Source organism: Coniophora puteana, assembly GCF_000271625.1.
Source record: "Coniophora puteana RWD-64-598 SS2 unplaced genomic scaffold CONPUscaffold_16, whole genome shotgun sequence".
NCBI classification, from domain to species: domain Eukaryota; kingdom Fungi; phylum Basidiomycota; class Agaricomycetes; order Boletales; family Coniophoraceae; genus Coniophora; species Coniophora puteana.
The window spans coordinates 1055107-1083013 of NW_006913068.1; the positions used below are offsets into that span (position 1 = coordinate 1055107).

Below are 27907 nucleotides of genomic sequence, written 5' to 3' on the forward strand. Positions count from 1 at the left end.
TATTGGCGTTACTGCGCCCGAGCTGCTTCCCGGCGGCAAGCTACTTTTTGCTTCCTCCCTCCATGTCGTCAAAGTCCACAACTCAAGAGCTTTCACTTAACGCACCGCTCGTGGTGACTTTCTAGACTCTCTCTGTGTCCACCTAGACGTACGTCTACTGTGGGGTGCCGACTGGCATGCCATCTATGCATACATGCTACACGACTTAGACCAACTACTGCTTTTGCGCTACGGCTCTATCGAGGACCTCTCCGTTGTTTGGCCTACTTGTTTGCTATGACACTCTGGGTGGCAAAGCAGTATGTCCTCGGCCTTTCGCAAAAGACATAACACGTGACGATGGCGCGCCACCAGCCACCCGCCTCGATCGTTAATGTTCAAATCCAGACCGAATTTCAATCCGTTATATTCGCAGGGCCTCGCTGCCTCCTCTCTCTTCTCTTTACTCCATCAACATCGATACAGCGCATACAAAACCGTTACAACATACAACAATGTCAACTGTTACCAAGCACACTCGCTACACAGCTCAGTGCCGCGCTCGCTCTCGTCGAGGCAAGCACAAGTCCGTCCAGCTGAAGAGGTCCTCGCCGTACATGCAGAGGGTCCGCTTCCGTCGTTACCTGCTCAACAAGGAGGTGCAGTCCATGACGAAGAAGGAGCTCCTGAAGGCTATCTTCGGCGACGAGGACGACGATGAAGATGACGAGGACGAAGGGGACACAAAGCCTTCGGCGGAGACACCGGGGGTATGTACTGCTCGCTGTGTCGTCCTCGTTGTCGACAGTCTCTCATTCTCGCTCGCACCTTCTTTCACCTGGTTTTTATTGCAATCCAGGTGCTCGATGACGAGGGCGAGCCCGAGAACGAGACTGAGAATGAAGACGGCGTCGACGGCAAGGAAGCCGACGCTACTCTGGACAACCTCGCCCAATACCTCATTCCCGCGGACATCCCCGTTCAGCCCCGCGGAACGTCCGAGATCTCTACCGAGGACTCCCTTGAGGACTTTGAAGAGCTCCCCAGTCTGAGCACCGCCAACTGCTCTCAGGACGAGTACCAGACCGCTAAGGGTGCATCACCAGCGAGCCCCACTCGCGAGATTGGACACTACTCTCCTACCCTCGTTGCTTACGACAGCGGGGGAGACTCAAGGGAGGCGCACTTCAAGGTCTTCGATTCTCAAGTCGCTGGGGACGTCAAGGACGTTATCTCGGTGAGTACACCGTGGTCATCTTAGCTGCCGGCGTCGTTTGACACGTTTTAAGGGTTCTATCGTGGACACGGACGTGGATATGGATATTGACGTCGACGAGTACTTCGACATCCTTCCTAGCACGCTTGTCCGGCACGTCGACTACTCCAACCTGAGTGTCTCCTCTTTGGACGCAGAGTATTCTGCGTTCCCCGCTCCTCTTCATCTCGCCCAGTACGGCCCCGGCACCCCAAGCGTCGTCTCTAGCTCATCAGTTGAAGACATGGTCGTCGATGAGCCATGCGTGTCCTTTGCCTTTGGATCCGCTACAGAGGTAGTTCCTGTAAGTGTCTAGCTGTATACTTCTTGTACACCACCATACTCACGTGTTCGTATACAGCCTCGCGGCATCAAGCGTCCTTACTGGCTCGTTGAAGACGAAGTGGTACGTCCTCTTTCCCATCTTCGTTGCCTACGTCAGAGTTCTGACTTTTGTTTTCAGACAGGGACTCCTTCAAAGCGCCGACGTATCAGCTGTAGCGATAGAAAGCCCAGGACTCGCATGGACAGACCGCGCATCCAGAAGCTCGTTCCTGTTGCTCCTCGTCACTACTCGGCGTTTGGTTCGCTTCCTACCACCAAGTCCTTTACGATCAATGCTCCTGCGCCCTCTCTATCAAACCCTTCAGTCGCCCCTTCTTCGGATGCACCGACGCTCGCTTCGTCCATCGCGCTGCTTACAGCCCAGCTAGGCAGACTCACGATTGTTGATGCATCCGAGCTCGCACATGCATCGACGTCCGCACCATCCATTTCTAAGCCATTGGATGCACCGGCTGTGGCAATCTCCGACACCTTCGAGAACATCCCCGCGTTCCTTTGCGCTGGTGAGCCAGCAAAGTGCATGCACGTGCACTCCTATGGTGTTCAGGGTGCCCTTACCCAGCTGAAGGCCAGCCACGAAGACGTGAAAATCGCCGAGGGTCCTCGTCCCGCTCATCACGCATCGGGCAACGACGGTGGCGTTAACAAGAAGCATCTCGACGTCGATTTCGCCATGGATGCCAGTGATCTGCCGAGGAAACCCTCCCGCCCTTTCGCAAGCTCAGAAAAGACGACAGATCCGCGACTTCGCCTCCCCGGTTACGCTCGGCGGAGCCCGTGCACAACTACGAGCGCAAGTTCCGGGGTCCAACAAGGGACTCAGAGTGCTGCGAGTGGGAAACTACCATCCGCCACGCCGTTGCCTCGCCCGCCGGTCGTTCCTTTCTCTGACGCCTTCGCGAACGTTCCCCCTATGCTTCGCTCTGGCGAACTGGTCAAGCCGTTGAAAGGGCTTGCTCATACCGTTCAGCGAGCTGTTGCACATCTCAAGGCCTGTCGTGCGGCGAAGGAGAACGTCAATGTCGAATCTGTTGTGGGCAATATGACGACGAGGAGGTTTGAATACGCAAGGAAGACGTGAGGATGGGATTCTGGGAAGGTGAGAGCGAGCATGAGGATGAGGGAGGGGAGATGAGGGAGGAAGCGGAGAGCTGGCGTGGAGGCGAAGACGAGACGGAGAGGAGGGTGAAGAGAAGAGGATGATGATAGAGGAAGAGGAGACAGAAGGCGACGAGGAACATGGAGGGCACATGGATGAAAGCCGAGCTCTAGCTCTCAACCAGGCCCGATACGGGCTCCAATTCCGACGACTCCGTCTTCTGCGAACACTATGACGGTGAGGAAAAGCTTACAAAAAGCTGAAAATGCGCCAAACACGACAAAAACACGACAAACACGACAAAACCGGTGACACACTATTTCTCGACGATACTGCAGCTTATACCCCATCCGATACCCCTTACGATAATTCGATACCCCAACGATACCCCGCAGCACGACATCGATACCCATCGACTACTATCTCTATGCCCACGCAGGCACTCCCACTTCCGTCGACTCCTTCGACCACCGGTCTTTCTCTCGCTGCATATATTCTCTCATTCCGACTGTACCACTGCACGACGGCACGATACCCACTTGGCTACCACTCCTTTAGCGCCACACACGAGCGCCTGCATCACGACCATATACCCGGAAATCGAGACAAGACGCACTTCGTTTTCGCCATATCTATCAGCGCCGACCGTATGATACCCCTACAGGACAACGATATCTGCTCAGCTATCACTCTTTTGGCGACACGTTCATTTCTAGCATGACGGTACAGCGATACCAGGACACGATCTTTGCTCAATCACCGCTCCTTTCACCATAATTGCTCCTCCGTAGCGCGATACGAGAACACCTTAATTGCTATTCCTTGAAGACGCGAACGCGCAAAACCTCTCCTGGACCTCTAGTACGATATCCGCCGGCCACCGCTCCTTTATTAGCATTGTCCCCATGAGACACGACATGACATCTAGCTGACCACTGCACTTCTGCGACTACACGAGGATCCCTCAGCTGCTCCTTGGATCCTTGACCTGTACTCACCTGACGATTACTCACTCGCTGATGCACGATCCCGACATTAAGCACTTGACGATACTCACCCGACCCCTACTCACCCGACGATTACTCACTCAGCTATTACTCACTCGAAGACTACTCACTTGACGGCTACTCACTTGACGACTACTCACCCGACATTGCTCACCCGACAACTGCTTACTTGACGCCTACTCTCGTGATGCCTACTCACTTGACGCCTACTCACCTGATGCCTACTCACCCGATGCCTACTCGCCCGAATACTCGCTCAACAAATACTCGCTCGACAATTACTCATCCGACAACTGCTCACTTGACACCTATGTACTCACCTTACGGCTACTCAACACTCAACAATTACTCACCCGCTAACGCGCGATCCCGGGTCATTACTAACCTCCACTGATCGACTGCGACATGACACTATACCAAGGCAACCACTGCTCCCTCATGCTGACTCCACTCCTCTATCTGACGCAAGGCAAGACGCTCTCGATTGCTATCTCTCTGACATTGTACACATGGCACCCTGCTTTCGACGATATCCCTCGGAACGCGACACAATACCCATCTGGGCTTCTTGCTGGCGATGCACGGGCTGGCTCCGTGTATCCGTCCGCAGTGGCCGCTTGCGATGAAGAGGATGAAGGTATGTGCGAGCATATGTCCAGTGGTGGCAACGGCTGACAAGGGCGCGTCTTGGCAGTACGACGTGACTTCGGTCCTCCTCCTCATTGCTGCACCTGGAGTGCCTGTTCACCGCTTTCTGCACGGACCGGCTCCGTGTACACTCATTCGCGGTGGACGCTTTCGATGAAGAGGATGAAGGTATGCGCGCATATGTCTAGCGATGGCCATGACTGACAAGGATGTGTCTCGGCAGTACGACGCGACTTCGGTTCTCCTCATCGCTGCTGCTCCGGGAGTAGTGCCTGTTCACCGCTTTCTGCTTTCTAATCACTCATCTTCCGCTCTTCTTCCTCGTTGCATCGAACCCTTTTCATCTCTATCAGCATTTCTGAGCCTCTCATGGACTCGTTATTTATACGCGTGTTCGCGCCGCCATTTTTCACTTCTTCGTATCACTGTTTTTGCGTTGTCTCGTTGAGCTCGGACTCTTACATCTATTATCCGTATAGTACTGGTACTATGGCGAATTGGATTCATTGATATATAATTATTTTGGCTAAGACGGTGCGAAGCTAATCTGAAAAAAAAATCGCAGCCCGGTGACATCTCATTTGTTATCTCGCAAACATTTAGGGCAGCTTTTTAAGATAGGGGGATATCGGATATCGGAACATTCCAGAAATGGATGTTGCGATAATGTTGCGTGCACCGAGCTCGTCACTCTCGTCTTTGATTCTCATTCTCAACAACATTCATTGCATTCGTTCAAATGTCTACTTGAGCTCCCTCCACGACATTATCGCATGGTCGAGCATGGTTGAAGTACCTCACTCCAAATACACTTCATTCCTTGACAGGACCGCATGGTTTCATACAGCGCTTACTCAATCCCAGCGCTTGCTTGCCAATGCTTGGTAATGCACTCCCGAGTGCGACGGGCGCCCAGCGTGGCTAGCAGAACTGCTTACGTTGGTATGTGAAACATTTTCCAGCATTGTCCATGTTGTGCGCGCGGACGTCGGCGCGTTCCCTTCGCGCTCGTAAGCAAGAGTCGAGGGCTAAAAGGGCTGGAGGAGTATAAGTACATGCAGTTGAGAGGGGAGATTGCACAATCCAATCCATCCAATCTACACATCTTTCTCCTCTAATCACCTCTCGCATCTTCATCTCAAACTCACAATGACCGTTTCCCAAACTCCCGTTCTGTTCCAGCCTCTCCGGGTTGGCGACATCGAGGTTAAGCACCGTGTTGTTCTCGCCCCTCTCACCCGCGTTCGCGCCCATGCCGACCACGTACCTGGTCCTCAAGCTGCAACGTACTACAGTCAACGTTCAAGCATGCCCGGAACATTGCTCATCTCTGAGGCTACGGTCATCGCTCCGCAAGCTGGTGGTACCCCTCACGCGCCTGGTATCTGGTCCGACGCGCAGATTGCGGCCTGGAAGGAGGTGAGCTATATATTCGTGCTCTCTTGTTCATCGTTTCCGGGCGCTCATATCTTCTCACTAACTCAGATAACCGAAGCCGTACACGCCAAGGGCTCGTATATCTACCTCCAACTCTGGGCTATGGGCCGCGCTGGTAGCGCTCAGGCGCTCAAGGCTGATGGACACGAACTTGTCTCCGCCTCCGCCATCCCCTACACCGATCTGTACGGGACAACGAGCACGCCTCGCCCGCTCGCGGTGTCTGAGGTCCAGGAATACGTCCAGTTGCACGCCAAAGCCGCCGAGAACGCAATTGCCGCAGGGTTCGACGGAGTCGAGGTGCACGGCGCGAACGGGTACCTCGTCGATCAGTTCCTGCAAGACGTGTCCAACACTCGCACGGACGAGTATGGCGGTAGCGTCGAGAACAGGGCGCGGTTCGCGTTGGAGGTTGTTGATGCTATCGTCAAGGCCATTGGCGCATCGCGCACGGCAATCCGGTTGAGCCCGTGGGGCAAGTTCCAAGGTGCGTTCACTTAGTCATTGTCTTTTTCTCCACGGTTACTTACAATTTTGCTAGCCATGGGCATGGAGGACCCAGTACCAACCTACACCTACCTCACTACCGAGCTTGCGGAGCGCAACATCGCATACATCCACGTCATTGAGCCCCGCGCGGACGAGCTGAATCCTTCTGCCGGGTTGAACGACTTCATCCGCAAGATCTGGGGCGACCGTGCGTACATTACTGCCGGCGGGAACACTCGCGATATCGCGCTACAGGAAGCCGAGGAGAAGGGCGGGCTGTTCGCATTCGGGCGGTTGTTTATCTCCAATGTGAGTTGACCACTGTCGAAATTACTGGTCTAGCGGACTGATCGTCGTCATTGTAGCCTGATCTTCCCCGTCGCTTGAGGGATAACATTCTCCTGACGGCACCTGATCGCTCGAAATTCTACTTGATGGGCAATCTGACGCCGGAAGGGTATACCGACTGGCCCTTTGCTTAGGAGGCTGGTTTGTAAAATACTAATTGTTTATAATGTATATCCCTAGACTTCACGATGCTAGTGCATAATGTGATAACTATGTTTCTTTCATCATGGTGCTAGAATTTCAGAGCCTTCTAGCTTGGATCAGCCTTCAACGAATGCCTGTATGCACAAACTCCAGCGTATGTGCTTTCTCAGGATGGAGCAGAAGTACTGAATGAGCATTTCGCGAACAAAATGAGTTTTCTTGCGCACGCTTGTGCTCGGTTAGAATTACGGACACGAGTAAGAGTCGTGACGTCGACTTTGATTGCTGCGCGTTATCCGTGACGAAACGCGACGCGTCACGCGTCGAGTGACATCCTAACCCACTGGGTACCTTCGACGATTCACGCTCTTGACCTTCATTAATTCTCTCCTCGGACGTTATCAACGCGAGAGCTCGGTTACCTTGCTACAATGTTTTCAAACACCGACGACACCCCGATCGGAGCGCAGAGGATGGGGCATCCCCACCCCGCCCTGTTCATACCTGAAATTGCCCATCATGTCGCCAGCTTTGTGACGCACAAAGCGGATCTGGCGGCCCTTGCTCTCACATGCCATATCCTCTTCGAAGCTTCGTTGGACGCAGTGTGGGCTGAACTTCCCGGGATCTTCCCTTTGCTCCTCCACCTTCCGAGCAATCCAATTGTAGTGACAACTTCGGTAAACCAGTATGGAGTAACGGAAAACAAAAGGGTGAGATTCTTCTCATTATCTCATGCCTGCCATCTCACGGCTCCAGAAGGTTGCTTCACTGGTCCACCCGCTTGATACCTCGGACTGGGAAATCTTCCTCAAACGCGCACACAGGGTCATTTCACTTGATCAAGATACTTCGTACGAGGGTCGGGCGTCGTATGACGAATATGACTTTATCTCGCCAGACGTGTTTCGTGAGCTCTGCTTAGTCCCCTCGGATAATCCCTTCCCTAAGATGCGACTCTTGAAGTGGACGAACGCTGCAACGCACATGATGCCCTTCACCCGCGTGATCATAGGCCCATCCATAGTCTCCCTCGAACTCGAACCCTTCCCTATGGAATACCCAGATTTCCTGATGTCACTCGAGGCTATCTGCCCGCGCTTGGGATACCTTGCTTTCCGGGAAAACGCTCGATATAGCCTACAAACGGGCCCGGACTGGGAAGAGATGATCCCGCTCCGCTCGCGAATCGTTCGATCCTGGCACCACGTCAAGCGGCTGGTCACTCCATACCTCGACGAGTCCGCCGTTTATGGTCGTCGCAGCATTGGGCTCAAAACGAACAAAGTAACCAACCAGACGCGGGTACTGCATTGACACTAGAGTGATACTGAATAACCCGATTTGTCTGCAGTATCGACTGCCGGGGCTACGGCGCTTGCACAGGATGCGGACTCGTCCGAAACCTCTTCTCCGCCCGACCCCTCGCCTTCGTCGACGTCCGAGGCAGAGCACGAACTCTGTCCGGAGCCCTCGCCGTCCGATGACCACGTGTCCTGAGCTTCGCACAACAGCTTATGCACGTCCCTCCAACCTTGCTGGTACAGCGCGTTCTCCACCAACAAATCCGGGGGGAGCGGGTGAAAATCCCAGGCTAGCTGATACGCGTCCAGCTGCAGTTCCCGTTCGCGGAAGATGTCACCGATGTACGCTGCTACGTCCTCGATCTCCGCGCCAATGCTCGAGTCAAGGAGGTCAAGTCGGAATTCTGGGTACCGGGATTCGGGGTAACCGTGTCCAATATCGCACCCCGGCTCAACGTCTATCGCGTCAATGGCTATATGCAACTCCTTCAAATGCGGTAGGCCCTTGACGATGCAGCGTAGACCTTCGAGCGTGACGCTCGGCTGGATTTTCCAGCCACATTTTTCATTGATGGAGAGGACCTCTAGGTGCGGCCACGCCTCGATCAGTAGAAGGATATCGAGATCGAATAATAGGACCTCGCGAGCGGTTTCGAAGACGACCTTGCGCAGGCTAGTGAAGGAAAACAGAGGTTCCAGTACTCCAGAGTTGATCTCCTATTCAGGGCGACGATTCGTGAATTCTTCTATGGCGAACGACTCCAGCTTTTCGGGTTGCCTGAGGTTTTTGACAGCATCTAACAAGTCTTCGAACGTCGCGTCCTCTGCGGCGCACGCACCGAGCCGTAACGAGACGAGAGTAAGCATTGAAAAGTCAAGGCACTCGACGAAGAACTGCAGACTCCGGCCCAAGGGAGCAAAGAACTCGAGGGTATCAAGAACGGGGAAGGAGGATGGCGGAAGGGCGAGGGTTGATATTTTGGGACTGAGAGGGGCTCGAAGGTCTTTGAGAGACTGCAGTGCAGCTAGATGGTGTTATCGCTCCGTACGCGGCATCTACCGCATCCTATGTTGGTTTTCCCCGTCTTTGCGAAGAAAAAGGCGCGCGCCGATACAGCAAGCTTTGATCGCAAGATCACACAGCCGATGGTAAGTGCGTGATCCGCAGCTCTGGTGCGAGTTCTTCGAGGAAACATCAGACGAAATAAAATTTTCTTAGGTCTGCGTTATGCAAAGGCCGACTGTCCCTCGCCGGCAGGAGGAATGTCCCGCCTTGAGCGTCAGGCGAGTGCGCCATCGCGCCAATCGCGCTTGCTCACATGCTCTTATCGGGGACTTTGAAGCCTCGAGGCCAGCATGAGGACGCTCGCTATTGGACGCCACTGACGCCTGTCCCCGCGGTGCTGGGAATCACCGAAGATCTCGGCACCGCCATCTACATCAGCCTGAGCACTGAACGCTACGTCCTCCCGCGAACCTTGTAATAAAGTAAGTGCCTTAATTAAGAAAAGATTATCTTACATGTACGCTATAGGGCGTTTCAAAAGTTAATACATCTTCAATCCTCGTCTGATTCCTCTCCTCATAGCGAAAAACCAATCTTATTCGCCTACCGTTGGGACAGTGCTTGGAGATCGCGTCGAGATCGCGTCCTCTTCTACATAGAGAAGCGATCTAAAGCCCTCGGTGGAAGTCGGTCAATGACGGAAGTGCCGGCAAGATAACGCTCGTGCATCGCCTTGCACCGCTGGAAGTCCTAGGAAGTCCTGCCTACGGACCTTTTGCCCTTAATGAATCTCATGCGCTGCGAAAGTTGACTCCGCCTCTCGGGCACGTTCACATCTCTTTATGGTATGTTTTGTGCTTTTCTCCTTTGCACCGCTTCTTTCTCTGCTATGAACGCCTGTCGTTACGCCAGTGGTCGCAATATAAAACCATGGCCAAGGAGGGGAATGTCAGAGTAGCAAACCCATGGACAACAGCCTTCTCATCTTTGCTGAGAGCTACCAGGTTCTGAACGTGAGCCTTGCTTTTCTTTCTTTGCTTTGGCATCGATGCTTATCATTGCAGTATGTCTATGGTGAGCCGAATCGTGATGGATCGACGTCGGATAGAACGTGACCGTGATGGTGCTTCGATCGCAGTGTCTCTGGCTACCTTCTGGGTCTGGGATTGTCTCATCACCCTCGACGAAGAGGTAAGGCTTCCTCGAACTCGCTTGATGCACTCACTTATGCCATATCGTAGATCGCTTTTCTGAGGAACTCCAAGGCTCAAATAATCAAGATCCTCTATGTGCTCACCCGCCTCAGCCCGTTCGTGATGCTCGGTCTGCACGTGTACTGTAAGTTTCGTGTGCGGTAATCCACTCTGAGCCGATGCTAATTCTGCATACGTGCAGTCGACTTTTATGAGGGAGACACACCAGATGTAAGGCATTCTCTCCGGAGATCTCATTGGCTCATTTGACTTATGTCATTCCAGTACTGCCTCCTTATAGACACCGTTGCCAGTGGTGGGTGACTTGCCACAATTCGGCTGGTGCCACAGCTAACGGAGGATATGATGTTCAGTCTTCAGCCTCATCATCATCTTCGCGTCAGACGGTACGTCTACTCGAGCTCATCGAAAACCCACGAGGCTAAACGACCACAGCTCTATTCTTACTGAGAGTATACGCTCTGTGGGGAAACAACAAATGGATCCTTGCATTCCTTAGCATCAGCTTCGTCGTAAGTCTTCCGAATCCAACAGTAATGCTGCTACTTACTCTTGTTTTTGTAGCTTGCAGTGGGTGGGACATACGCTGTTGGCTTTGTGCCTTCGACGAACATGCCATGTAGATCGCTATAGTTTCTTGTGGCAGCATGCAATGCTAACGTCGTCCGTAAAGTCTTGGATATCAAGATCTACCCTGTTACCGGATGCTTCTATGGCTCCCAAGGCAACTACTACATCGTCATGTTTGTCTCGTTCATCCTCCTTGAGATCGGTGAGTCTTAACGCTTCACTTGACTGCCTTCCCCTCTAACAAGTACCACGGCCATAACAGAGATCATGGTCCTGACTCTTCTTCGTGCATATCTTAACCGTCGACAGGAAGCTTTATCTAAAGACCTGGTCAAAGCCATTCCTTTCGGGTCGAGCGGACCAAAGCACAACATGCAGGACCTTCTAATTACTCGAAACTTACTCTACGTCTTCGTTAGTCTGAGTGAGTTTGCGTTGCCGCTTATACTCAACGCGAGATACGAGCGGCATTATTAATCTCCTCGTTAGGTTTGACCATCGCCAACTTGGTCACATGTGTCGTACTTCCAGACGCCTACAGCGGTCTCTTGGAAGAGTGAGTTCTTACGCTTTCACCATGTGCGACTACGGCCGGAGTAGCTAATTACGCCGAAACCAGCCCACAATTCGTTCTGAATGTCGTGCTTGCTACCCGGATGCACCGCAGCCTCTGGGCTGCAAGCGAGAAACGCACCATGGCTGACTGTACCTACACGGACTTCATCAACGCGGAGATGGAAGCTCTTGACAACATCGTGTTCATCACCGAGTCAACCTCGGACAGGCCGAGCTCTAGTGCGAGTGGACAGCCATGACTCGACGGCCCGACGAAACGAGGGCGAAAGACTTGAAAATTACCTTAGTTAGCGATTGATTATTCTTTCAGTTTATCTTTGTACACATATGATCATACTAGCTAATTCAATTCACATGTATGGATAGAACACTTTGAAGCTCATCGCGCCAGCGTCGAAACATTGAAGCTTGAAGCTTGAAGGCTTTGTGGGGAGAAAGGGGCTTGCTACTGATTGGGAAGGCGCGGTTTGCCCCCGCACGATGAATTTGTCGGTCCCTGCCTGTCCCCGCGTTTCAACTTATTCCACTCCCGCGCACACGTCTCTTCTTGTTCTCCGTATCTCGTCAGGCCATCCTCGTCATCCAACGCTCAACTTTGTCAGCAGAAGCCTTACCAACGCTATGCTATTTCCCATATCATCGGTAAAACCAAGCCCAAGGTTCGCGCCTTAAGTTTCAACTATGGTTCTTCGCTTTAGCCCGAGACTCTTCACACCAGTGCCTCTAACGCTCGGACAAGTCTTTCGAGAAAGATATGACAATACTCGCTCCTTCTGCTCGGGAGCTACCTCCTCGAGAACTCCTAGGGACAGGCGATGGCTTCTTATAACGCTCGAGAGCTTCAAGTGCCTCATATTCAATGACCAATGACCTCAGGTAAGTAGAAGCACCCATACATACATCAGGAAAACTAAATTTCTATGTACGTCCCTGCCGAGTGTATGCTGTGTGGGTAAAGTGAGGACCGGTGACCCAGTCTCGGTGGCCATATATCTACTCCGTAGCACTGTAACATATCTCATACACTTCCATAATCACTACGGTCATCTTGCCATAGTATGGATGTGCCTTAATGCATACTAGTGCTATATATGTTATGGAGTATACATATTTCAATGTATTGTCGAAGAGAATATGCGCGGGCCTATGATCGATTTCGATAGCAAGCACTGTGCCTCAGCTAAAATCCCATCCGCAATGCGAAAACTCGAGCGCCGGGGAAGACAGTCTAAAATGTACATTCAGCCACGCGAAACCCTCTGCTCACTACTAAGTCCATGAATGACGCCAAGGAACAGAATGGATATAACAAAATTCAGTCATATATCATACAGCTTGTGGTAACGAAGGAGGAGGTAGTCATGAGCACGAAGATAAGGATTGAGATAGAACGTAGTATAGGTATCGAGAGCATCATCCGCGTCCGGTTTGGGACCGATATTTGTACCAAACTTTGGGATTAAATGGCACGAACATAGAATACTGGAAGTGGGAATGATGGAAGTTTGCCGTTGTGGACGACGCCGATAGGCCTTTGAGACTGAGAATAAACCTAGATCAGAGGACCAAAGGGGGGCATTGAACCACTCGACATATGCAAGGGGCTGTCCCTCGGGCTGAAGCTTGAAGATAAATCTCACTCGGCATACCTTGAGGCCTAGAAAAGAGCACTCGAGTTCAGACCGCTAATTCTTCACAGTTGAGAAAATCATACCGGATAGTGAGCCATCGCTACGTGAAGTTGAGACACGCCAGGACGAGGGGTCTTGGATGGCCAGAGCAGTATCGAAGCGTGCAGGGGATGGTGAACGGAGTGGGGTTCGTGGTGCTTGACAGAATGTTGCGCGAATAGAGTCGTTGTTGACCTCAGAGAGACCAAGACCGCCAGAGTCAAATGGAGAAGGGAGGCGAATTGTGAATCGTTTGAAGCCCTGCACTCGTAGATGGGAGAAGTCGAGGGATGTAATAGAGCGTGAGTAGCCAGAGTCCAGTAGGAACGAGTGGAGCACAGGGGGGAAGTCGTTAAGACCTGACTGTAGACCGAGTTCACGAACCGAAGCGTTGGGATAGGCGGGTGTACGAGCCATAAGGACTTGATGGGAGACAGGGGTTGGCAGCGCTGGTGTATTAACGAAGAACTCACTACGCTCTTGCTGCTCTTGGCTCTCTCGACCCTCCTCCTCCTCCTCACCTCCGTCTGCCTCGCCCTCATCCTCTGCTTGAGCCGACTCATCAGGGTGTCGCTTTCTGAGCCAGTCAAGGTACGTTCGCCGACGATGGATAGCCTCCTGACGCCTGAGCCAGACGGTCATCTGCTCAAGAAAATCGCGGCGGTTTGATGCACGATAACCCGATTTAGCGTACTCGATGTGGTACCGTTCTGAAAGCTCGGTATTTGTCCAAGCTGCTGCGCCACGAGACCGGATGCTGGTGATGTAATACCTTAACATGTGGAGTTTCGGAATGCTGCCAAAGTCCTGACGCCGAATGCCTAGCTCGCGGAATATCCCCTTGTTCTCATGCCAGCTTGACCAGGCCGAGTCAATTCGTGTCAATGAATCATCAGTATGGCTCTCGAAGCTAGCAAGCACAATGAAATCAAGAATCGCCTGGACCGCGCGATGGACCCTGAGATCGACAACTCCAATGAGAGCACCAAGGTAAACCTTCTCGATGTTCTTGTACTCCGTGCCGGTCATCTGTGAGAGAACTGATATACCTTTATTGAAGTGTCGGACCGATGGATGCGACGGCATTGACTTGAAGCGTCGGTCAATCTCCTCTTCACCACCAGCTGTGGCTTCTGTCGACCACTTCCACACGTGGTCACCGAAGACGCCTTTGTGGAGTTGATGGAGGAGATCAGGCGTAAGACATGAGAAAATATTGCAGTGAGGTAGGTCAGCCCAAAATGGGTCAACCGCACGGATTCCATGCTCCTTGAGATTCTTATCTCGGGGATTTCCACCTGCTCTCCTCAGAAGTTTCTTCGTCTTTTCCGGATCCCTCAAGACCGTGTCAACGGGCTCCCCCCGCTCTTTCGTCCCTGCCAGACACTTCGGACAGCGGCTCTCCTTTGTACATGCAACCAGGCATTGCTCCGGCCAGTCTGCGATATAGGCGGATAGGATGGGGAAAACAGTGCGTACTTTTCCATCTGCGCATACCATATCCACTCCGTTCTTCCCAGCCTCCACCAGAGGGTTCAGGAGTAGGCTCATGCAGTGGTGGAACAGCTGCTGCCCATTTCGTGAGCGCTCTTCGTCGGTGCGAAAGATGTCAAGTTTTGTTGTCGGTATGTACCCAATTAAGACTGTTGTCTTTGACGATGGACGACGCCTGATGCTGCCGGGGATATTGCCAATTGACAGATAAACGGGCCATGCAGACTTGTCGCCGCTGAACGACGTCAGCTGCGTCTTGTCTGACGCGAGTATGACAGGTGCAACAGTAGCCCCAGGCGGGAGCATTTTCTAGTTGTGGACGTGTGAGCCATCAGTACGGTCATCAGACTTCGACTGCGGCTTACCTGCAAATTCCACCACCAGTCCCCAGTCCACATCTCATCGTAGATCCGGCACTCCCCTTCCATATCCTCATAAACCTTCTCTGGTGCGTATTGCATCATCTCGCGGAACGTTGGATTCCCTATTAACTCCTTTACACACTCCACAGGGTCTCGTTTCCATACAATCAGCTCTTCCATCAAGCACCGACCGCAATCGTCCTTCAAGGTCCCAGTCGCCACCACACGTTCCCAGTTCCAGGCAGGACCGCGGGGAAGAGCGTCAATTTTCCTCAAGAGGTCCCGCTTGTTTTTGAAGGAAAGTCCGAGCCGCTCTCGGACCTGGGTAACGTGAGTGTTCACCCTCATACAGGCTCAAGGAATATCTACTCACCATCTTCATCTTCAAAAACCGATCTGCATTCCCCTGGTTTACGGAGCTCATCAACCACTCGGCAACCTCCCATTCCTCCTCACTCTCAAATGGTGCCCATTCCGGCAGCTGGTCTTTCTCCTGAATAGCCTTCAGCTTCTCGAACTCTGTCAGTGCTGATGCCATTGCCTCGCCAGCCCGGTACTGCTCTGGGCAGTCATACACAAAGCGACCACAGCTGGCTCCCCCTGGAGGTGGTTTTGAGGATGCCGGTGTGTTTGGCTCATTATCTTCGTCATCCTCAACATCCTCAACATAAGCTGATCTAGCGCGTTTAGGTGGAGGACTGCCAGTGGGCGATGGATCAGAGGAGGGGGGTGAAAGGTTGGGTTCAAGGAAGGTGAAGTCGTTGGAGGTGTCAGGAGGATCATTGGCCGGCATTTCGGGAGGTGAGCGATAAATGTCTGTCGGTAAACTCGGTTCATCACAGCCTTTCCTACAAAGGCGGTCCGTGAGCTGTTGACCGCATGATGAATTTGAGAGGTGATTGGTCAAAGTCTGCTGCTTATTTGTGCTGAGCAGGCGCCCGCAGATAGGGCATGGTGCTTTGTGAACAATCTTGTGTTTTGGAGGTCCCATGAGAGACAGTGCGCGTTGAAACCAGCGTGGGTAAGGTGAGAGCAATGGTTGTGTCTTGCTCGCCACCGCTTACTCACCTCAACTCCACCTCAGTTCAGTCGGTTATGTGCTCCTCCCTTATTCATCTCAACTCCACCAGCGCAGTCAAAAATGCGCACGCGTATGCAGAAATTTTCTGTCTGCAACCACCATGGCGCGCCCATCCCATTCCCAGCCTTCCTCTCGAGTCACTCGAGAGCGAAATGAAGGCATTGACGCCAGCTCTGTTGTTGAGGGCCGCACACGTACAAACCGGAAAGCTTCCAACAAGAAGGAACAGCAGTGTAAGTGTTTTTCCTTTAGCTCCCCCTTGTACACCACTTATTTTCTCACAGACCGGGACGAAATCGATTCCCAGAAGGAGAAAATTGCAAAGCTTCAGCGCATGCTCCAGCAAACCAGCCGTGAGCATGATTCTGATGAAGAGTCCGAGCATGGTGAGCTCCCTTTCAAGTTTACTTCACTATCTTTCCCCCCATAACTCCTCGGTTAGACCTCAACAGGCCTGAGAGTGAGGAGGAGGACCCACCTCCACATGGAGGAGCATTCTCTTCGAACGTATGTTTTCTCCCTCCATCTTGCTATGCCCTACCTAATGCACGTTTCAGTTTGCGACTTTTCGCCAGCGTACAGAGTCAGTCCCTCCAAGTCCACCCCACAAGAGACTCCGTCGCTATGACGAGGCCCGCCAGGCAGATGCAGGAGGTGCAGCCGCCCCCATCAATCGGCAGGAGGACACCAATGCTCGGGCTGCCCCTACTCGCACTGTCCCAACCCCTACCCCTGCAGGTCAACAACAACTGCCAGATCGCATCCGTAGCCCAACTGGCAACGCAGTCGACATCAGCCCTGACCCCATCCCTCCCCCGTTGAAGCCGGGGGTCAATGGTGACAGTGTCACCAAAGGCAAGTGCTCCGACTACAAGGCCCCTGCATCTGATGTTATCCTCCGTGGCATCCGTGACTACGAAGCTCGCGTGCTCGGAGAGAACCCCTTCCCCAGTGCCGAGGACCAATACCAGTGGGCTATCGATGCCATAGGTGTTGCTAACCGCGAGAACCGAAAGCGCAACGCCGGCCGCCCTGTCCCAACGTATGAAGCTACTGACCGTGTGGTTCACGTGGTGCGTTCTGTCATGTTTAATCATCATGCTTCCGTGCCTAGTTCAACATATATCTTAGATCAAGATACGTCACTCTCATGCACGCGGGCATCTTCTTGATCCGACACGAATGGCCATTGTTAATCAATTTGGGGTCAAGAAGTCACCCGCCAACAAGTCCGAGGCGGCCAAAAATCTCCGCCGGGTGGACTGGCTCCTCACTGACAATCGTTACACATTGTTGGTGAGTACCTTTACTTGTCTTGTCTTCTCTCCCACACTCTTATTGACTTTACCAGCATCAGGACCGGGGGGTCGGGCTTGCAATGCATCCCATCCTTATTGACATTGTCGCTGACGGTTTGCTCCGCAAGACCTCGTCCGGTGCTCTTCTTAGCACGAAGTACTTCCGGCCCATCAGTCTCCGGACCATTGCCCTCATGTTTACAGTGGTAAGTTAGAATCATACGTTCAGATTTCTTTTCGGGGCTAACTGAATTGGCATTATGTCTAGATTCACTTTTGTCTCAGGGAGTATCGTGATGGTGACGGCTGGCTGTCGCAGGCCAAGAAGTTTTCGGTGGATGACACTAATAACAAGACTGTTTATGAGGATAAGCTCGAACGTCTTCATCAGTGGGATCAGCTCGATCCCAACATCTCGCGTATGATCCGCACCAATATCTTTGACCAGGCCTAGTAAGTCATGTTCCTTTCAACGCTATTGCCATGAGTTATTACTAATTATAACTACGAGTCTAGTTTTATGACCCAACACGAGAAGTTTGACGATGGGAGCCAGCCAGCTGGGCTCCTGGACTCGGAGAAGGAGGCTGAACGAACCCTGATGCGTGAGTATTATAAGCAGTCATTGTCATCGGGGGAAGCTTCATCATCGGGCGGTGCTTCACTGCCGGAGGGTGCTTCATCATCGGATGGGGCTCCCATGCTGGAGGGAGGTTCATCATCAGGTGGAGCTGCTGTGCCGGAAGGAGCGTCAACGTTGGGAACAGCTCCGTCACCGGAGGGAGTTTCGTCATCATCGGAAGCTTAATCAATAGAATATCTTGTACAGTTCGCATTACTAGACGTCCGCATAGACCAAATTTGTAGGCAGTAATAGATTGGTTTCGACTTTATCATTCCGTGTGATTGATTGGTCTGTCGCTTTAAGATATGTATACATCCGAGTATCAGGTAGCTGATGTAGAGGTGGTAGCATATCCTATGGTACTAGTCTATGTATCCTTCTGAGGTCTACGTAAACGTTGAATATGGAGTCTACTTTTGGCCTGCACTGTCTACAGAGACTACAGACATGTGAGACATTAGTACAACCTCTACTTGAACATATGAAAAACTGGGGGTACACCCGTACTTACCACTCGCACTGAGACTCCATAGGTCTCAGTTGCACCCACGATTTTTCCTGATGTACGAGGATGACGGTACACACAGGACGCCAGTGACGTCGCCCCACGGCAATGCGGCATCACCCCAAACTGGCTAACAGTAACGACATGCTCTGTCCATGACAATATATAAGGCAGACGTTATGGCTCTACGACAGAAACCTCAGCACTCTTCGCCAGCCTGAATCATGACAAGCCCGTACAACGCAGAAACCTCCGCTGTCGAAGTCGTCAAGGATCTCGGCAGCCACATCTCCGGCAAAACTATCCTTGTCACTGGAGTTTCCCCCGACACGCTCGGCTCTGAGTTTGTCGAGCAGATCGCAAAGGCCCACCCTAAACTCATCATCCTTGCTGGGCGCAACATCGCGAAAGGCCAGGTCACCGCGGACGCCGTTTCAAAGATCGACGCCAGCGTGCAGACGCGTGTGCTGAAGCTCGACCTCGAGTCGCTTGCTGGAGCGCGCGCGGCCGCAGCGGAGGTCAACGGGTGGGAAGACGTTCCGAACATCGACGTGCTCGTGAACAATGCGGGCATCATGGCAGTTGACTATGCGAAGACGGAGGACGGATTCGAGCGCCAGTTCGCGACGAACCATCTCGTGCCGTTCCTGTTCACGAATCTTCATGGACAAGATCCTCAAGTCACAGGCGCCGAGGATTGTGATAGTCTCGAGTGCTGGGCATAGGTTCGGGTTTGTGCGGTTTGCCGACGTTGGGTTCTCGGTGAGCACTTTCCTTGATTTGCATGGCTGAGGATTGCTGTGCAATTGCTAATGCACTTCTAGGATGGCGAGTTCTATGATAGGTGGAGAGCGTATGGGCAGTCCAAGACCGCGAACATTCTCTTGGCCGCGGCTCTGGCTGAGCGGCTGGGCAAGCGGGGCCTGACGGCTGTATCGCTGCATCCTGGTGGCATTAAGACACAGCTCGCCAACCATTTAGAGTGAAACGTAATCGTTGGTGAAATCGGTGCGTACACAAATCTCTCACTCTCATCTGTAGTGCTAAGTTGCCAGTGTGTAAACAGCGTTGCTCGACAAGACTATGGGAAACGAAGAGGGTTGGAGGGCTGGCGGTCTCAAGCTCAAGGACTTGGCACAAGGCGTTGCGACTCATGTCTACGGTGCTTTTGAACCTGGTTTACGAGGTGAGTCTGACTTGGCCTTGCTATATTCACAGGAATATGTATACCAACATACCTTGAACGCAGAACACAACGGAAGCTACCTACAGGATAGTCGGATTGCCGATCCCTATGCCGACACCGTCAAACCTTGGGCGCGCGATAGAGTGGGGGCAGAGAAACTGTGGAAGCTGAGCGAGAAACTCGTTGGTCAAGAGTTTGCGTATTAAGCTAAGTACGCTAAGATCATGTTCTAAGATGCGATTCCTTCTCCCGTGAATCAAAGGAAATTGTGGTTTTCTCCAGTGCCTTGCATGCGCAGCTGCCATCATCCTGCCGAGACAATCGTTAGTGGCAGCCTTTCCGATAATATTCTCATTCCTTGACGCCAATCAAAAGGTATGTCCTCGGAGAGGACGGAAAGTCAACTCCACGTGACGTAGCGCGTCGCGCTTTTATATCAATTGATGTTGGTGTGGCAGCACACCCACACCCCCATTCGCATTGTTGCGCCCCACCCACATTATTTCTAAGCGTCAGCTACCCTCTCCAGTCATGTCTTCCCTTACCCTCGGTGATGTAGCCGACCTCAGCAAACGTTTTCCTGAGCTGGGGGCGGTTGATCCTTTGTCTTTTATGAAGAACTGTCGCGACCTTCGCGACAAGGGCATCATCCCTGCGTCTGGACATGACGACACCTCCGCGCCTTTACGCCTTCTCCCACGTCTTGCCGCCGTTCTCTCTCGGGTTAATAAAGTCGACGCGCACCACATAGACACTCTCTGGGATGCGCTCAGGGACGAGATATGGCGCATGCCGACCCAGCGGCAGTCCCATCGGCGGACTGTAGCCATGTTTGAGACGACGGGATGGGAGAAGGGCATAAGTGAGTGATCACTATTTCGACTTTGGGCGGATATCCTAACCTCGGCCATGGAGCATACATCTCACACTACCCACCTTCGTGGCTTTGCACGAACCCCGAGTGCGATTACGAGCTAGAGCTTCGTGATCACACAGCCAGTTATTCCGTGACGTTCACAATTGATGACGGCGTTCAGTACTCAAAGGTGGTGAACCTCACCTGTCCAAGTGCGTACTCTTCAGCGATATAATCTATATGCTATCTTACTCTACGTTTACTGCAGGATGTCGCTGCAATTACCGCAGAAACTTTTACGCAGACGACCGGTCCAAGGCCCGGACCTACTACAAAGGCGTACCTGATTATATTCAGGTTGGCGAGAATCACTATGTTGAGAAACGACTTGCCGAGATATGGACGAATGATATGCTGGTGTCTCAGTACGTTGTTCATCCCAGTAATTGAAGTTATACGCGTCTCAGTCGAGCTCCCCGCAGGACTTCAGCAACTAATCTCGCAGACCTCTATCATGAAACGTATGCGGTAAAGCGGGACGAGATGGAAAATGATGCCTCCAAGTTCAGCATCCCGTTCAGGACGATGTTGACGGCAGACGACGTATGGAACGCGATTCTCGTCTTAGCCCTCCTTCGTGACCGTCGCCCTCACAATCGCCCGCTGGCTGTAGCTCACGCGGGTGAAGGCTGGCCCGACTTCGCTGACGCACTCCGAGAGAGGAACGAACGCTTCCAACTGTTTGGTCAGCCAGAGCTTCGTCATTGTTGCACTGGTTGTATGTGTTGCCACGATGGCTACAATAACGAGGGCCAGCACATCAGGTGTAAGTGGCCACCGAACCTTCCCGCGTTCTCTTACCGATGGCAATTTTCAGGGAAGACGCAGGTCGCATTGACTGAATGCGCGCAGGGGGTGGGCAAAGTGATGACTATGCGTCCTTGCGGCATCGTCCTTGGCTGCAGCACGCTCATACCAGGAGCTGACGACGCCACGAATGCCATAGTGAGTTAAGCAGTGTTTTTGTCGGATGAGCACTTATCCTCGATGATACCCGAAGATGCACGTCAAGAACGTTTCAAGCCTCTTCGGGGCTCTAAAACCAGAGTTCTGGATGTACACTGGACATGAACAAGCGAGATCACTGACCGAGGGCGATGAATGGTGGGACAGTGTCGACATCTGTTGCCCGAATGGCTGTATGTCGAATACGTTTTGTGAGCTGCGAACAGATGACGGTAAGGATCGTTTCGAGACGCGCGGCACTGGTATGAAAGTTACCCAGTGGCTGGATGGCTACCGCGAGATCATGGATGGAATGTCTGCCGCACGCTGCAACTTCTTCCTCGACGAGATGGTTCGCTTGCGCAACGCGAACATGCTGCTCTCTCTTAGAGAAACACAGTGCTATCCTAGCTACTCTCCTTTGGGGGATAAATCCTCTGTCCGAGTTGTTACTGAGGGAGAACTGATAATTCCTCCGAGTGGGTTTTCTGGTTAATCTGAGTACGCTATAGCTATCTCTTGTTGTGTTGAACCAACTTGTTATTCTTTAAATCTTATATCCAATATCTTTTGTATGTATTAATACACGTCTTGATCATGACTTGGCTGCAGGTCAAAGCTCGTTCTTTATCCTTCTGCAAATGGTGGGTGTTGGGAAAATGCAACGCAACAGGGGCAGGTCGGCATATGCCGACCGTGCCGGGAGGCGAGAATGAACGCGTCAGTGCGTCGGCATCTCGTTCACTGATACCTTCCACCACATACCCGCTGAAGACGAGCGACGTCAGCACTCAGCTGAGTCAGTGCGGTCTTCCTTGTTTCAAGTTGACACTGCCGGCGGAATAGTGGTGGTGGTAGCGTCAACTCCTTGACACAACGCTGACAGAGCGTCGTCTGTCTTGAAGATCATGGGTTTATCCTTCACCCCCGCTTGCTCTTCTCCAGCATATATAAGACCAGTAACATGTTGGTGCGAAGAGCCATAACTTGAGACTTCTCATACAACTTCCCCATCCCAACATGACAAGCCCCTATGACGTCAACACCTCCGCCGAGGTCATCGTGAAAGACCTCGCCGCCTACATCGAGGGCAAGGTCGTCCTCGTCACCGGTGTATCGCCCGGCGGCCTAGGCGCAGTTTTCGTCGAGCACATCGCGAAGGCCAAGCCCAGGCTTCTCATCCTTGCTGGCCGCAACGCCGCCAAAGGCCAGGCCACAGCTGACGCTGTCACGACGATCGATGCTGGGGTCCAGACGCGTATACTGCAGCTCGATTTGGAGTCGCTCGCAGGAGCACGCTCGGCCGCGGCGGAGGTCAACGGGTGGCAGGATGTGCCCCACATCGACGTGCTCGTGAACAATGCGGGTATCATGGCCTGCGACTACGCCAAGACGAAGGACGGCTTCGAGCGCCAGTTCGCGACGAACCATCTGGGGCCGTTCCTGTTCACGAATCTGATCATGAACAAGCTTCTCAAGGCGCAGTCTCCGAGGGTGGTGATGGTCTCCAGCGATGGCCATAGGCTGAGCTTTATGCGGTGGCCTGATGTCGGGTTCTCGGTGAGTTCTTATGGTTATCTACTGACAACCAGTGTCATTGAGCTCTGGCTAATGCTTTCCGCAGGACGGTCAGTGCTACAACAAATGGCGAGCGTACGGCCAGTCAAAGACGGCAAACATGTTGATGGCAGTGGAACTGGCCCAGAGATTGGGCAAGCGCGGTTTGACAGCCGTGTCGTTGCATCCCGGGGCGATCGGCACGAACATAGGCAACCACATACAGTGGGACGAGAATCTTGATGGACTCAGTGCGTTTTCGGTTTCTTTCTGATGTATCACGTCGGCTGAATACGATATGCAGTCACCCTCGATAAGGAGCTGGGGAACAGGGAAGGCTTATGGAGCGGCTTCCCCTTCAAGGACCCTGGGCATGGCGTTGCGACGCACGTCTACGCTTCCTTCGAGCCGAGTTTGCGAGGTGAGTTTGAACGAGTTTGCTATTTAGCATGTAAGAGCTCACTCTTCACATGCAGACCACAATGGGTGCTATCTGCAAGACAGTCATATAGCAGATCCTTACGTTGACACTGTTAAGCCGTACGCATTGGACAAAGTAGAGGCTGATAGACTTTGGAAGTTGAGCGAGGAGCTTGTTGGAGAGAAGTTCGCGTATTAGTCTACTTCATGTAAAACTATAACGATGATGTCATAATATCGGATGGAGTCTAGATTCATCTTCTGACTTTGTGGTGTCGAGTGGACAGACACCAAGCTTGCATTTGAAAGATAGGGGCTAATCCGGGATCTGTAAGCTCGGCTTTGGCCGTGAACCCAAAATTTCGACAAGGGGTTGGGTCTATGAGCCAGTTATTGCAATTGCAAGCAAAAGATTAGCAAGAGCGTTGTTCGGTCTCCTCTCCCCTTACTTGACCACTCTGCCTCTGCTGCTCATTGAGCGCAACATCTCATCCAATCTTTAGGCCGACTCTTGCAATCAACAAAAATGTCACAGCAACGCATGGCCCTCTGGGCGGCCGAAGCCGATCTCGACGAGGATATCCATGATGTCGACATCAGTCTCGCTATGGGCTCGTCGTACCAGGGTGCAGCTATCTATGAAGAAGGTGTGTTACGGCCAGCACAGTTTCGCTGCACTCTGTGTTGCGGAGGTTATGTTCAAACGCAGTACTCATGCATATCTAATCTAGCCGCACACCAACCCTCGCTCGATGAGTCGGCTCTCCTCGCCATGGCACAGCAAGCCGCGTTTGCCCAGATCCCCGACGTCGTCAAGCGTGTATGTGTCTTATCATCTGTCAGACGCCTGTTACTCATTTGCGCCTTGCTTCGCCCTATTGCATTTCAACTTCAATGTCGTTCGGATTACCATCATCCTTTGCCCCGCAGTTCATCGTCCACTTCCATCAAGCCGTCCTCGACAACAACCTCGCAGAGATCACGGCAGCATATGAGAGCGGATGGAATCGTCTCACCGAAAAGTACTACGCGAAGACGGAGTGGCCGGAGGCTGAGATCATTGCACCACTGGTGAACGATGGTGCGTAACGCTTTTTCGACTTCCACCGATCACATCCTCTATGCATGCCTACATTCCCCATGCATGCCACCCCACTGGAGTACTGATGCCATGACAGACCAGATCTTCCTCATCCTCTACCGTGAACTCTACTACCGCCACGTCTACTCACGCCTCCAGCCTAACATCGACGACCGCTTCCACTCGTACGAGAACAGCTGCGAGCTGTTCAACTATCTTCTCAGTGCGTATCGTCTCCTCCCTTCTTCCCCATCCCCATATCTCGATCCGCGGCTCACCTTGTTTATGCGTGTCTCACAGACTCCGACGGTCCTGTCGCCCTCGAGCTGCCAGAACAATGGCTCTGGGACATCATCGACGAATTCATCTACCAGTTCCAGTCCTTCTGTGCGTACCGCGCGGCAACGCCCACGAAGCTTAAGGCCAAGTCGGACGACGAACTCGTGATGCTCTCCGAGGGTGGCACGCAAGCTTGGAGCTCCTATAGCGTACTGAACGTGCTGTATAGTTTGATCCAGAAGAGCAGGGTCAACGAGTGGCTGAAGGCAAAGAGGGAGGGGCGGAGTGATGAGGAGATCGGGTGAGTGAGCCTTCTAGTCTGCCGGGGTCCAGGGTGCTGACCTATGATGCAGAGAGATTGTCGGTGATTATGGTGCCCGTCCGCTCTATCGGATGCTCGGATACTTCAGTATCATCGGTCTTCTCCGTGTCCATGTCCTCCTCGGCGACTTCACCCTTGGGCTCAAGGTGATGGAGAACGTTGAGCTTACTCAAAAGGTATGTCGTGCACTGGTTTGGTGGACTTCTGTAGCGTCTTTGCTGAAGTGGATGGGTGCAGAGCACGGTCACGCGTGTGACGGCGTGCCATGTCGCGACGTACTACCACGTTGGTTTCTGCTATATCATGCTCCGGAGGTACCCAGATGCGATCCGGACGTTCGTGCAAATTCTCAACTTCGTGCTGCGTATGCGCCAGTACCACACGAGGAGTTATCAGTATGACCAGGTGAGTAGCACAGTGTTTCCTTTCGCTCGTGTAAGCGTAACTGACGATTTTCTTCACAGATCAACAAAACGGCCGACAGGATGTATGCGCTCTTTGCAATCTGTCACGCGCTCTCGCCAAGTCGACTGGACGACAACATTCTGAACATTGTAAGGGAGAAGTACGGCGAACAAGTTACTAAAATGTCTAAAGGGTTAGTCCCCGCCGTTTCTATGCACCGAAGGTCATCATTAACAGTAGTATGCAGCGAGGAAGGCATCCCCGCGTTTGAGGAGCTCTTCCTGTACGCCTGCCCCAAGTTCATCTCTGCCAACCCGCCGCCGTATGACGACCCAGATGCGCTCGCGGCGCTCATCGAGGACCCGCCGACGGAGCCCGCGCAGCGGCACCTCACGCTCTTCCTGTCGGATGTCAGGGCACACGTGCCCGTGCCGACACTGCGCAGCTTCCTGAAGCTGTACACGAGCCTGGATGCGGCGAAGCTCGCCAACTTCCTCGATGCGGACGAAGAGGAGATGGTGCAGCAGATGATGGTCCTCAAGCAGGCGAGCCGGAGCGTTGCGCGCGCTGCGCTCGGTGGTGGAGGTGCGTCGGAGGGCACGGAAGGCTCGTCGAGCCTCAGTTTGCTGGAGGGCGGGTATATCAATACGAGCGATTTGAGCTTTGCGATTGATGATGTGAGTTATCGACCTGTTTCTTTTTATTGGTCCTCTGTTCTCCCCTAAACAATGCGCTGATGCATCGCGGTTTTGTAGAACATGGTGCACATCGCTGAGTCGACGGTCGGTCGGCGGTACGCGGGCTGGTTCATCCGGAACACGGAGCACGCGCAGCGTGTGCTCGATGGACTCCGTGCGAGCCCCCTGCCCGGCACGCCGCAGCAGCTCCAGGCAGCCGCGGCTGCTGCTGCTGCTGTCAAGGGAGGCAAGCCGCAGGATGCGCAGGCTCAGGATGGGGCTGCTCCTGCTACTGGCGGGAAGAAGGTTGCGTGGGGAGGGGCGAAGGTTGCTGCCTGATTGTGAGGCGAGACGAGTGGTTCAGAGTGGTTCATTTGCTTGTGATGTCACTTGGTGTAGATCGTAGTGGTTTGTTGTATTCTTCAGAAACGATCGGGTTTTTTCCATTGCATTAAGTCCTAGCCCATCTGACGACAAATGATTGGTTATCAAATTACGACCCCTCGTTGAATGACGATGGTGACTGGACTGCCTGAATTAATGCGTTAGGTGCTTCTATATATGCTGTAATGCTTTAACTAATGACGCAAGCAATGTACCTTCCTACCCATGGTACTCCACATATTGGTCTCCTGCTTGGACTGGGAGACTAGCGTATCCACTTCGTCTCTCGGCTCAAGCTTCAACCTTCGATCCCCCTTCCTTCTCCTCGGTCCCCTCCTTTGTTTTGTCCGTGGCCTTCTTCGCTGCCCTCTTTGCCATTTTCTTCAGTCTCTTAGCGCTCTTCTGCGGCTTGGTGGCCTTCTTACTCTTGGTCAGGCTAGGGCCCTTGCTCTGCGCCCGGAAGGTCCTCCCCAGCGAGCTGGTGATCTGCGAGAGGGGCATGCCCATCCGAAGATGGGTGACCACGGAGTTGGCGTTCGCGCGGAAGGAGTCGATGACGCGTTTGCCGATATTCTGGGTCACGTTCTGTTGATGATGATCAGATCAGAGTTAGCTTCGTGTAGGCTAGGAGTGGTCGTGGAGGACGCTGAAGGTGCGGCGCACCTTGTTTCGGATGAAGGGGTCGACGACGCACAGAGGCGAGCTGGGGAACTTCGCGCGCAGTTTTGTCCGTTGCGGCTTGGGGGTCGCTGTGGCCTTGGGCTCCGGGTCGATCGATGCCGGAGTCGTGTTTTCATCCTGTGGTACATCGGCATCCCCCGCTGATGCGACCATCTCCTTCTCGTGCGTTTCTATCTGCTCAGCGAGGTCTTCGTCGACGGCCTCTGGTTGCAGAGACGAAGAGGTGGGCTTTGATCGCCTCATGTCCGCATTCATGATCCCGCCTAGCTTGATGTCGACAACATCGTTGGCATAGTCGTGCTCCCGCGCCCAATACCTTTCGAATAGCCGTGAGCCACTGTTTAGTCACAAAGAAGAAACTTGGAAGAACTCACTGAAAGAACTCCGCGAGGTGTTGCTCAATTGACTTCCCGCGGTAATCCGCCGCCGGCGTCCATCCCTCCGCAGGATGCCTCCACCGCGTATCGCACATGATCCTCGATGACGTAGGCGATTTAGTTCCCTTGCACCAAAACACCTCTCCCGGAGTCGTAGCGTCCTTGGGCAGCCGCGCGAAGCCCGCCTGCAGGTTCGGCGCATACCCCTTGTGCTATTCGAC

General features: G+C 53.0%; 11 protein-coding genes across 11 annotated transcripts; 9 read left to right on the forward strand and 2 right to left on the reverse strand.

Annotated features, from left to right (window-relative positions):
* Positions 1-494: 494 nt before the first annotated feature.
* CONPUDRAFT_147246 (uncharacterized protein) lies at positions 495-4031 on the forward strand (the record flags this gene model as incomplete). Its single annotated transcript, XM_007776224.1, has 5 exons — positions 495-749; positions 839-1216; positions 1269-1538; positions 1596-1640; positions 1698-4031. 5 exons carry the CDS (start codon positions 495-497, stop codon positions 2658-2660), a joined length of 1911 nt encoding a protein of 636 aa, XP_007774414.1. The 3' UTR covers positions 2661-4031.
* Positions 4032-5421: 1390 nt separating this feature from the next.
* Positions 5422-6830, forward strand: CONPUDRAFT_131957 (FMN-linked oxidoreductase). Its single transcript, XM_007776225.1, has 4 exons — positions 5422-5752; positions 5819-6257; positions 6312-6568; positions 6625-6830. Exons 1-4 carry the CDS (start codon positions 5483-5485, stop codon positions 6739-6741), a joined length of 1083 nt encoding a protein of 360 aa, XP_007774415.1. The 5' UTR covers positions 5422-5482; the 3' UTR covers positions 6742-6830.
* Positions 6831-7891: 1061 nt separating this feature from the next.
* Positions 7892-8922, reverse strand: CONPUDRAFT_159173 (uncharacterized protein; the record flags this gene model as incomplete). The annotated part of the gene is made up of 3 exons (XM_007776226.1): positions 7892-8059; positions 8125-8728; positions 8813-8922. The coding sequence occupies 3 exons, from the start codon at positions 8920-8922 to the stop codon at positions 7892-7894; spliced, it is 882 nt and encodes a 293-aa protein (XP_007774416.1).
* Positions 8923-9123: 201 nt separating this feature from the next.
* Positions 9124-9539, forward strand: CONPUDRAFT_159174 (uncharacterized protein; the record flags this gene model as incomplete). The annotated part of the gene is made up of 3 exons (XM_007776227.1): positions 9124-9204; positions 9275-9343; positions 9399-9539. 3 exons carry the CDS (start codon positions 9124-9126, stop codon positions 9537-9539), a joined length of 291 nt encoding a protein of 96 aa, XP_007774417.1.
* Positions 9540-10026: 487 nt separating this feature from the next.
* On the forward strand, positions 10027-11660 carry CONPUDRAFT_159175 (uncharacterized protein; the record flags this gene model as incomplete). Its single annotated transcript, XM_007776228.1, has 13 exons — positions 10027-10074; positions 10126-10135; positions 10200-10252; positions 10303-10399; positions 10457-10485; positions 10540-10570; positions 10629-10661; positions 10711-10787; positions 10840-10894; positions 10949-11047; positions 11108-11269; positions 11335-11401; positions 11465-11660. 13 exons carry the CDS (start codon positions 10027-10029, stop codon positions 11658-11660), a joined length of 957 nt encoding a protein of 318 aa, XP_007774418.1.
* A 1080-nt stretch (positions 11661-12740) lies between these two features.
* On the reverse strand, positions 12741-15127 carry CONPUDRAFT_131960 (uncharacterized protein; the record flags this gene model as incomplete). The annotated part of the gene is made up of 3 exons (XM_007776229.1): positions 12741-13078; positions 13136-14894; positions 14951-15127. 3 exons carry the CDS (start codon positions 15125-15127, stop codon positions 12741-12743), a joined length of 2274 nt encoding a protein of 757 aa, XP_007774419.1.
* A 1001-nt stretch (positions 15128-16128) lies between these two features.
* On the forward strand, positions 16129-18174 carry CONPUDRAFT_169478 (uncharacterized protein; the record flags this gene model as incomplete). The annotated part of the gene is made up of 8 exons (XM_007776230.1): positions 16129-16261; positions 16313-16414; positions 16471-16535; positions 16586-17101; positions 17160-17324; positions 17380-17532; positions 17595-17779; positions 17843-18174. 8 exons carry the CDS (start codon positions 16129-16131, stop codon positions 18132-18134), a joined length of 1611 nt encoding a protein of 536 aa, XP_007774420.1. The 3' UTR covers positions 18135-18174.
* Positions 18175-18668: 494 nt separating this feature from the next.
* CONPUDRAFT_140082 (NAD(P)-binding protein) lies at positions 18669-20138 on the forward strand. Its single transcript, XM_007776231.1, has 6 exons — positions 18669-19094; positions 19129-19218; positions 19281-19404; positions 19523-19642; positions 19706-19965; positions 20018-20138. The coding sequence occupies exons 1-5, from the start codon at positions 18681-18683 to the stop codon at positions 19846-19848; spliced, it is 891 nt and encodes a 296-aa protein (XP_007774421.1). The 5' UTR covers positions 18669-18680; the 3' UTR covers positions 19849-19965; positions 20018-20138.
* A 35-nt stretch (positions 20139-20173) lies between these two features.
* CONPUDRAFT_169481 (uncharacterized protein) lies at positions 20174-22101 on the forward strand (the record flags this gene model as incomplete). Its single annotated transcript, XM_007776232.1, has 6 exons — positions 20174-20504; positions 20558-20710; positions 20767-20923; positions 20981-21324; positions 21376-21503; positions 21559-22101. 6 exons carry the CDS (start codon positions 20174-20176, stop codon positions 21997-21999), a joined length of 1554 nt encoding a protein of 517 aa, XP_007774422.1. The 3' UTR covers positions 22000-22101.
* Positions 22102-22523: 422 nt separating this feature from the next.
* On the forward strand, positions 22524-23730 carry CONPUDRAFT_131965 (NAD(P)-binding protein; the record flags this gene model as incomplete). Its single annotated transcript, XM_007776233.1, has 4 exons — positions 22524-23063; positions 23128-23311; positions 23365-23481; positions 23537-23730. The coding sequence occupies 4 exons, from the start codon at positions 22524-22526 to the stop codon at positions 23677-23679; spliced, it is 984 nt and encodes a 327-aa protein (XP_007774423.1). The 3' UTR covers positions 23680-23730.
* Positions 23731-23910: 180 nt separating this feature from the next.
* CONPUDRAFT_140084 (eukaryotic translation initiation factor 3 subunit 6) lies at positions 23911-27900 on the forward strand. The gene is made up of 12 exons (XM_007776234.1): positions 23911-24127; positions 24212-24300; positions 24411-24561; positions 24659-24784; positions 24862-25141; positions 25194-25338; positions 25400-25567; positions 25627-25760; positions 25815-26244; positions 26323-27213; positions 27292-27625; positions 27684-27900. The coding sequence occupies exons 1-10, from the start codon at positions 24007-24009 to the stop codon at positions 26581-26583; spliced, it is 1905 nt and encodes a 634-aa protein (XP_007774424.1). The 5' UTR covers positions 23911-24006; the 3' UTR covers positions 26584-27213; positions 27292-27625; positions 27684-27900.
* Positions 27901-27907: the final 7 nt, after the last annotated feature.